The sequence below is a fragment of the Alexandromys fortis genome, unplaced genomic scaffold (genome assembly GCF_014885135.2).
Source record: "Alexandromys fortis isolate MF-2015 unplaced genomic scaffold, M_Fortis_MF-2015_v1.1 scaffold_89, whole genome shotgun sequence".
Lineage (NCBI taxonomy): Eukaryota > Metazoa > Chordata > Mammalia > Rodentia > Cricetidae > Alexandromys > Alexandromys fortis.
Window position 1 is genome coordinate 531,612 of NW_026067973.1, and position 9,010 is coordinate 540,621.

At 46.3% G+C, this 9,010-nt stretch overlaps 1 protein-coding gene across 6 annotated transcripts in view; it reads right to left on the reverse strand.

Annotated features, from left to right (window-relative positions):
- Positions 1-9,010, reverse strand: part of Kmt2a (lysine methyltransferase 2A) — an 81,752-nt gene that overhangs the window by 15,880 nt on the left and 56,862 nt on the right. For 5 of the 6 annotated variants that reach the window (XM_050156317.1, XM_050156318.1, XM_050156314.1 and 2 more), the window contains 7 exons: positions 8,355-8,513; positions 7,483-7,600; positions 7,294-7,372; positions 6,035-6,195; positions 5,477-5,659; positions 1,060-5,308; positions 487-567 (listed from right to left, as the gene is read on the reverse strand). In XM_050156317.1, the coding sequence (XP_050012274.1) occupies positions 487-567; positions 1,060-5,308; positions 5,477-5,659; positions 6,035-6,195; positions 7,294-7,372; positions 7,483-7,600; positions 8,355-8,513 (5,030 nt within the window). The remainder of the gene's footprint in view (positions 1-486; positions 568-1,059; positions 5,309-5,476; positions 5,660-6,034; positions 6,196-7,293; positions 7,373-7,482; positions 7,601-8,354; positions 8,514-9,010) is intronic. The other variant, XM_050156319.1, reaches the window with a different exon arrangement.

Here is a 9,010-nt window from a genome sequence, read left to right on the forward strand (position 1 = left end):
GTACACCATACAGATAATAACTACAACTACAGTAGTGCATGTACACACATACAGATAATAACTACAACTACACTAGTGCACGTACACCATACAGATAATAACTACAACTACACTAGTGCATGTACACCATACAGATAATAACTACAGCTACACTAGTGCATGTACACACATACAGATAATAACTACAAATCTAAGAAGATAAAAAATAGTCTACTTCATTTTTGTTTTACAAGCCCGTCATTTAGTTTTATTAAAACAAAATAGGATCCTTTTTTTGGGGAGGGGGGTGGAAGTCTTACTATGAGGCCTTGACTGGCTTCAAACTCATAGAGGTCTGCCTGCCTCACCCTCCCAGCACTGGGATTACAGACACCCATACCATGTGATGCCTGTCAAGAACTCTTCTGTCAACAAAACCAAACCCAGTGCAAATCAGGAGGAAGCTTGTTTTACACGTAGTGGACACAAGAGAGATCTGCAGCTCACCCCACAGGCTTCCCACACTCCTTCTGTGAAGGCTGCTCCACACCAGCTGCATCCTGCTGCTCCCTGTCGGTTCTAGGCGTCCTATAACAGAATCGGTGTATCTTTTCAAGAAAACATCAGCAAATATGCATTGGACAGATAAAGTTCACAAGCCGGCAACAGGAACTAAGGTCACAAAGCTAGGAAGAGGGCACAAGGACCGTCTAGGGAAAGGGAAGTCTCCTCCATACTTTATATGTTATACTTCCAACAATGAGGTTTTTTAAGAAAGAGAGGGCTTCAGGAGACTGCGCAGCAGGAGTCCTTGCCCATCAGAGAAGACTATCATTCTCCTGCACCCCCAGACCTCAGGAAAACAGAAACAGGAACAAATAGCAGCACTGACAAAGATCAAAGCAAAGGACAATCAAAGCCGTGGCTCTCAGTCAAACCATTCACAGAAGAGATGGTTTCTGCTCCACCCATCACTACCAAAGGCCCAGATGAAGAAAGGAACTCCCCAGGACCAAGTGAGCAGCGTCACACCCAGAGCACAGAACCCCACAGCTGCAGCAGAATTAGCCTATCACTCACCGTGTGGCTGAGGGCTGGGGCACCGGCTTGGCTTCTTGGTCTGGAATGTGTGCTTCAGAAGAACTGGACCGCAAATGGGAAACTTTGTGCTTCTTGCCATTCCCTTTGTCTAGGGGCAGCTGAATCCTTTTGACTTTTGGTTTTGGTTTAGTGGGACCTGGCACTGAGGAACTTGCTGACTGCTGTCCCGAGGATGGGGAGCTCCCCGGAGAGGTGGAGCTGGCTTGCTTGGCTGAGGGTAAAGCCTTGTTCTGCTCTAGCTTCACACCATTAGGAGTGTCTGCTGTCTGGGTGAAGTTGGATGGCTGGGTCCCTGAAGCAGAGTCAGGATCCCGCTCCCGCTGTGAAGAGAGGATGCTGGTTTTGCCAGCTAGGAGCTGGTTCACTTGCTGCAGCTTATAGTGTTCTTCGGCCTCCCCAGAAGGGGATGCAGCTGTCATGCCCGTAGTCTGAGGTGAGGGGAGCACACAGATGCTAGATGCTGCTGTCATTGCAACAGCAGAAGGAGTCTGTGATGTTCCCAGCTGTGGGAACATTCCTGAACTTGGTGGTAAAGTCAGAGGTTGGTCCTGAATGCCCAGGCTCTGCTGGCTGGCTTTGATTAGAAGATTGCTTATTGAGCCAATGTCTGGGGTCCCAAGCAACCTCTGGTTGGTTAGGGTGACATGTCCTGGAACTGATGTACTACTTGTAGGGGTTGTTGTAGTTTGCATGGATACCACATTCAAGACGGAGGAACCAGATGCCAAGGCAGAAACGGGCCCAGATGTGAGGTGGCTAGTATCCTGGCTTATCGTTGATGTGCCCGCCACTGTGGCAGTGGTTCCGCCCACACTCTGTGGTGGTAACAGGGGTGCCTGTTCAAAATACATGATGCCAGATTTAGATCTTTTTATGATGTTGGGGACAGTTCGGTGAGATGAAGTATTAAGTGACCCCAAATCTAATAGATTGGGGTGGTTTGAAAGCTGGGAGGGGGTGAAGTTAATCAGTGTCATGTTAGAAACCACATCAGGAGGGGCAATGTTTGAAGGGGCACTAGAGGGAGCAAGCTTTTTATTCTTTCGAGTGTGTAGACGAGATATGGGTCTTTTCTTGAGTCCAGAGGATGGAGTGGCTACTGTGGTAGTGAGGTCTGTCCTCTGGTTGGCTTCTGAACCCAAGAGTTGGGGATCTGGAGGAGGCTGAACCCCAATAAGCAGGCCTGAAGGAGGACTGCTGATGTTGGGTGGGAAACTACTCTGAGCAGCCGCAGGGAAGGAATGTAAGTGCTGGTGATGAGGCATGGAGAGCAGTCCTTTGCTAGCAGGAGGGAACAGAGACTGAGAAGGTGGCAAGCTTGGATTTAGTCCTGCGGTTAGGGTGAGCCCACTTCCCATGGGCCCCAATACCGAAGTATTTGTCTCCATCACACTGGGTGCAGAACTAACAGGAGAGGTCAATTGGATTTTTTGGGTTACTCCATTTGGAAGAGTTTGGAGAACATAAAGTGGCTGCATGTTCTGGTTAACGACAATGAGTTTCTCAGTGGCTGGTTTCAGGTGGGGTGGAGTGGTCTGGACAGCTGCATTAGAGATATGAGATGGGCCGGGGCTATCAGTAGAATTGGGCACATACTTCTGGTTCTGGATAGGAACAGTAGGGGAAACAGGTACCTGAAGGCCAGGGGTGTTACTGTTTCTAGTTAAATCCTGATTGTTGCCATGACCTTGTTCCACTGAACCACAGGGAGGGCTGGAGATGTGATCTGCATCCATGTGTCCTTGGATGAAATGATCAGGAGTCATGTGGCCTTCAGGAGCAGGGTCTACTCCCGGACTCAGCAATGCTGGGTCACCCTCGGTGGAGGATACAGACTTTTCTGTCATAGTCACTCGCTTCTCCCCTGAATCTGAGATGACAGCCAATCTACTGGGATTCTGGCTGGGGACAGTAGGACTGCGGGTGGTCAGGACAGAGAGGTCAGACGGCAGCTCAAGAGGCAGCTCAAACTGCTCCTCTGCAGAGATGGAAGAGGAGACACTACTGTCCACAGGCTCTGTCGCCGGCAGCTGCTGAGAAAACACTTCAAAAAGACCCATGTCCTTTTCCCGATTACTGTCAAGACCCAGCCCTTCACCAAGAGTCAAGAGTTCAGAAGACGAGGACTCTGGGCTCTCACCCAGAGCCTGCATGGACGGAGTGTTCTTTAGTACAAAGTCCATGATGTCTGAAGGCAGGATGTTCCCACAGTCATCACTGTTGTTATTGTCAGAGTCAGACTTGAGGAGCTCAGTGTTGTAGGTGTCCAGTAAGTTTTTGTCTGAGGGGGTGCTCGTGTGGACTCTGCGGCTTGATTCCAAGGAGGTGAACTGAGCTTCCAGGGAGTCCTGGCCCTGGGCTTTCACTCTGGCTCCGGAGTGGCAGTTATCCAGCTTTGGCTCGTTTTTATGGCCAACAGCACTCTTAATGACATGCTCTTTGTCGCCAGCATCTTCAGGTCGATCGATCTTTAAGTTTTCGGTTCCATTTTCTTTACCGTTCCTTTTTGGAATCTGGCTGCCTTTCCTGGCTGTGGCAGTGACACTAGTGTCACTCTCTGTCCCATCATCAACACCGTCCAACTGGGAAATTTTTGGCAGATCACATTGTTCTTCCTCTCGAAATAAATTATGGGATGACAGCCTCTCCTCTCCACCAGAAGAAATCACCGTTCTGGTGAAGTTGTAATAGTATAAGTCATCTTCATCAGAAGTGCTCAAGTCATCGGCCCCATCCACCTGTCCTTCCGCTGACCGCTTTCCTCGCTTTTTCCCCGTAGAAGTGCTGTAGAATGGAATGTCTTCTTCACCGTAAGACCTTACTCCATAGAGTGGGGTGAGCCCAAAGAACATATTAGACCTTGCACGGGCACTGCGGCGGGGGTACCGCCTCTTAAAAGAGCCATCCTCCTGAGGTTTGGGGCCATCTGGAATCATGAGGTTTCTGTCCTGTTCTGGAAGATTCTGATAGTTGTTACTTTGAGGGTCTTGGGATGAGGTATTGTTGGGGCTCGGCTGAACACCTGGGCCAGCTCCTGGACTTCTGGAAGCAGAAATTGGCTCTGCTGGACATGCTGGTTCTATTTGTGCAGGGGAGCCAGGGCCACCTTCTTTTGGGGTATTTTTAGATTGATTCTCACTCTCCATTTTCAGAGGTGTCACTTTGACTGAGCACTTCCGGGGTGCCTGTAACTCCTTGGAAGACCCTTCTACTTGTGTGGATTGACCTTTAGGGACTCCTGAAATAGGAAGAACTTTATCCCCAATCTTATCAGATGAAACATTATTACATGGCCGTTGCCCCAGAAACCCAGGAGTCAAGACCTCATCAACAAACCCTGGCTTCAGGTTTCCTTCCTCACCAGTCATAATCTGACCAGGTTCCAAAGATGATTTACTGGAATGCTTCTCTTTGCAAGTCTCTTTAGAAGACTTTTTCCCTTTCTGTATCCTGTCTCTAGAACTGGACCCTACATGTTCATGAAGAATGGATGGCCTGTGGCCCACACCAGAAAGCTTCAAGGTTTTGATTTCACCGTCTTCATTTGGAGAAGGCTTTGCTGACTGGGAAGAATCTGTGTGCTGGTCTCGATCATTCCTTTGCCCCCTCACGTGGAGTTGTGGATACGAGAGAGTATCTTTAGAAGAAAACGGCACTGAAGAGGGTTCAGCAAAAGTGCCAATTTTACTAATGCTTAATTCTCCCGCAGTGGTATTATGGACCTGTGGAACCAGTTTAGGAATTCCAGAGTAACCTGTGTTATGTGCCGATCCATCTAAGCTCTTGGAACTCAGAGTTCTGGTTTTTTCTCCCTTTAATGAGGAGCCCTTGGGTGTCAAATCTGAAGTACTAGAACGCTTTACTTCTGAGGATGAAGATCCATCTAAATGACTGGTTTTGGAGCCTCCAGGTACCATTGTCCTTTGTGATCCTGAAGAGGTGGGAGTGCTGTGCCCAAGATTAGAACTTGAATTCAATGGCCCTAAGACGCGATCAGTTGCTTTGGCACTTGACTCGGGATCTGCAGCAGTGCCAAGGGTGGAGACTGAGGAAACACTATTCCTGGAGTACACACTCCCAGTTCTCATCGGAGACATTATCCGGAGCTTGGACCGCAGGGGTGACAAGGAAGAAGTACTATGCCGCCTGGAGCCAATGCTCCGAAGACCAGAGGAGAGTAAAGGATCGCCTACTGTGACGATTTCGTGAGTGGTTGGGGTGGGATTTCCTGAACAAGGGAGAAAAAAGTAAGAAAGTGGATCAAGGACAGAACAAATGCGTCGTCACTAGTTTCAACCATGTGGACACACCTGTTTATAGGCAACCTTTGGTTGGTGAAAGTCCCAAAGGTAAATTACCTAGGAGAATGGTCAATTGGGTCAGGGACATCCTTTACCTGCAGAAGGCAACGGCCGGCAGCCAGGAGACCTCTGTGTAGGGGAGTAGCTGGGTGTTCGAATCCTAGGGACCTTTGAGATGACATGATAATAGCAGGAGCTCGAGGTCTGTGAATGAGGTCGGTCTGGCGACGGAGGACTTAGAATTGCAGCTGTACTTTGACTGTCCTTACATGAAGTTTCTGTGACAGGAAATAAAAACTTGCAGCTGAAAGAGGGCAGTTCAAGTTCCCAACAGGTGAACTAATATCAAACCCCTAGCTATGAGGGCGGCAAGCTGCAATGGGTGAGTGCTCAAGCTCGATGATCTGAGTCCAGTCCCTGGAACCCATAGAGGAGGGAGGGAACCAACTTCACAAGCTGTCTTCCAACCCCTCGAACATCCCACGGCACATTCCATACATAGGCACACACAGACTGGCACATACACAGTGCTATTACATAAATGCCAAACTAGAAAAAAAAAGTGGTGTTTTGAATTAAATTTTCCCCCATTTTCCAATCACAGTGCATAGTCAAAAAATTTGAATTCAAGTCCCACTTGGATTAAAACCAACCTATAAACGATGATGGGCTATGGGCAATGGTTCTATTGTCGTCATGTTCCACCGTGCTATTGATGTCTGGCTCTACAACAGGTGGACGGCACTCCACAATCTTGCATGTGTACACACAGCGCTTGCGAGCATCTGTGGTGCTCCAGTACACCCGAGAACACCTGGCAAACACAAGGGAAAAACACAAGTGGAGGACATTCCCAAATTCCTCCCCACCGTGGATTCTCTGGTCGCAATCCAGAGAACATAGCTTTATTTCTTAGGTTCTTCTTCCTCTTTTAAAAAAAAAAAAAAAAAGATTTATTTATTAGTATACAGTGTTCTGCTGTCTGCATGTATGCCTGCAGGCCAGAAGAGGGCACCAAATCTCATTGCAGATGGGTGTGAGCCACAACATGATTACTGGGAATTGAACAGCCATCTCTCCAGTCCCATTTCTTAGGTTCTTAATAGAGATTATTATTCCAGTACGGTGGTGTTAAACTTTGAGAAGTCCTTAATGTGTCTTAGGTTCTCAGGAAGTTGTATGACTTATTTTTTTAAGTACCAGAAATAGTAAAATATTCTTAGGCACTGAAAAGGAAAAACATGAATGCCTTCCATTGCACATAACTTAAGACCCTAAAAAAATGTTAAACCTGAGGCACCTCCTTTGTCAGTAAGTTCAACAAAACAAAGGAAATACAACTACTTCGACTCTGGGGACTGCTAATGGAGTCTTGTCTGTGCAAACATCTACCAGATAAACACAAGCACAGGCTGTGTTAAGAGAGCTGGAATGCAGAATTAGAAAATGTGTTGTAAAATCAGGTTCTGAAGAGGGAAGTGGACGTGGAAGAGATTCCTTCCTTCCTTTCTTTTTTTGAGATAGAATCTCCCCATGACCCTAACTGGCCTGGAACTCACAGAGATCCACCTGCCTCAGCTTTTCTTCCAAGTGCCTGTGCTAAAGGTGTACACAACACCGACTGGCTCTAGGAGGGGCATCTTGATCATTTACTGTCAGCTTGTCAAATAATTTAATCAACACAAAAGATTATAAGTTGTTTGCTTTGAGACAGGGTTTCAGTATGCAGCGTAGGTTAAATTCATGATCTTTCAGCTGAGCAGGGTAATGCATGAGGAAAGATCATGAGTTTTAAGACAGCCTGTGAGAACTGGTGGGTGGTGGGTTTAGCGAAAGGCAGCTACCAAGTATACCTCCACATTTAATGACCCCACGCTTTCTGGGAGCCATGCTACTGGGCTACTGGACTTACTGGTATCCAATAGGAAAGAGCTTATCTTCACAGTCAGAGAGGTCATTCAAAATCCCCAAACAGTCGATCGTCATTGAGCCTAACCAAGGAAAAAAAAAAACCACGAAGAGAATTATTTTGTAACCAAGGACCACAAAAACGCATAAATGATAAACCAGTCTTCCCCATTAACGAAGGCCTGGGTCATACCAATCATCATGTGGATGTTTTCTGGTTCCAAGCCAATGAGGAACTTCCTCCGCAAGCTGATTCCTTCAAAGTCCACAAACACTCTTCTAAAAACTTCAAATCCGTTCTCAGGAACCACCTTAAATGAAACCCAATGTGGCTGTTAATGGACTGTCCCTTTATGTGTTATATTCAGAGTCCCAATTCCTGGAAGCAAAGCAGAGAACCTATCTCCAAATCACCCTTCTTTTTACTACCGCCCTCTGCATTTCTCATAAGAGTTCATTTCCTTGGGATAGCCAAGAAAGGGAAAACTGAGTTCATCACCTTGTTGTTTTTCACTATTTCCCTCTTAAATGTATAGAGAATTCAGAAGGTGATGAGGAATCTTCAACACTTATTGTTAGGCAAAAGTCAGAGCAGAAATGCTACAAACTACACGGTACCAACCATAAGGACTCTGCAAGTGGAAACTGCTGTGGATGGTAAGTTAAAACAACTTGTCAGCAAATTGGATATTAGTAAAAGATCAGTGGTTTTTAGGGGGAAAAGTCAGAAAAACAGGCAGAATACTGGATTTGTAGGAAAATGAAAATATACAAACTACAATGGTGAATACACATTATAAGATATTTGTACAAACCCATACGGTGTACAACGTCAAGAATGAACTCTAACATAAATGATTAACTGTGTGAAATGTGTACTGATATAGACCCATCCAACTGTAACAAATACACCACTCTGGTGGGAGAGGCTATGGAAGTGTGAGGCGGGGCCAGGAAATCTCTTTCCTTTGCTAATTTTACTGTGAATGTGTAAGTCTGCTCTGAGATAATAAAGTCTGTTATTAACAGCTACAACAGAAGCAACCAAACAGCTGAGCTTCTCACCTCGCCTTTGATCAAGTCCCGATGCCGCTGACAATACACTTTTTTATCATCCAGAAAGACACAGTTCTTGGCTCGGGAACACATGAAATGGTAGTTGCTGGTGCAGGATGTGAGACAGCAACCCACGGTGGCTCCTGGCTTTTGGCAGAATTCACATCTCTACAAGTCCAGAAAAAACAGTCCTATTTAGACAGGCAGGCATTTTAAGACGTTTGCCCCTTCTGAGCATCCCATGTACACTTTCTTGTTAGTCTGCTAAGCTACAGGGGAAACAATATGAACCACAAAGTAGTAACAAGGAAATTTAAACACTTAAATTGGATTTACACTTTGAAATGAAATAAGTTATTCCTAGAACGCATAGTGGGTTAGTAGACTCGAAACTACAAAGATCAATGTCAAAAAAACATACACTTGCAAGAAAGCAACTCAGTGTTTACTAAAATTTTACTAGTAAGAAACTAGTTGCCTTAGGGTTACTATCGCTACGATGAAACCTCATGACCAAAACCAGCTTGGGGAAGAAAGGGTTTGTTTCGGTCACAGTGCCGTGTGACAGTTCATCATCAAAAGCAGTGAGGGCAGGAGCTCAAACAGGGCAGGAACTGATACCAAGGCAATGGAGGGGTGCTGCTTACTAGCTTACTCATCCTGCT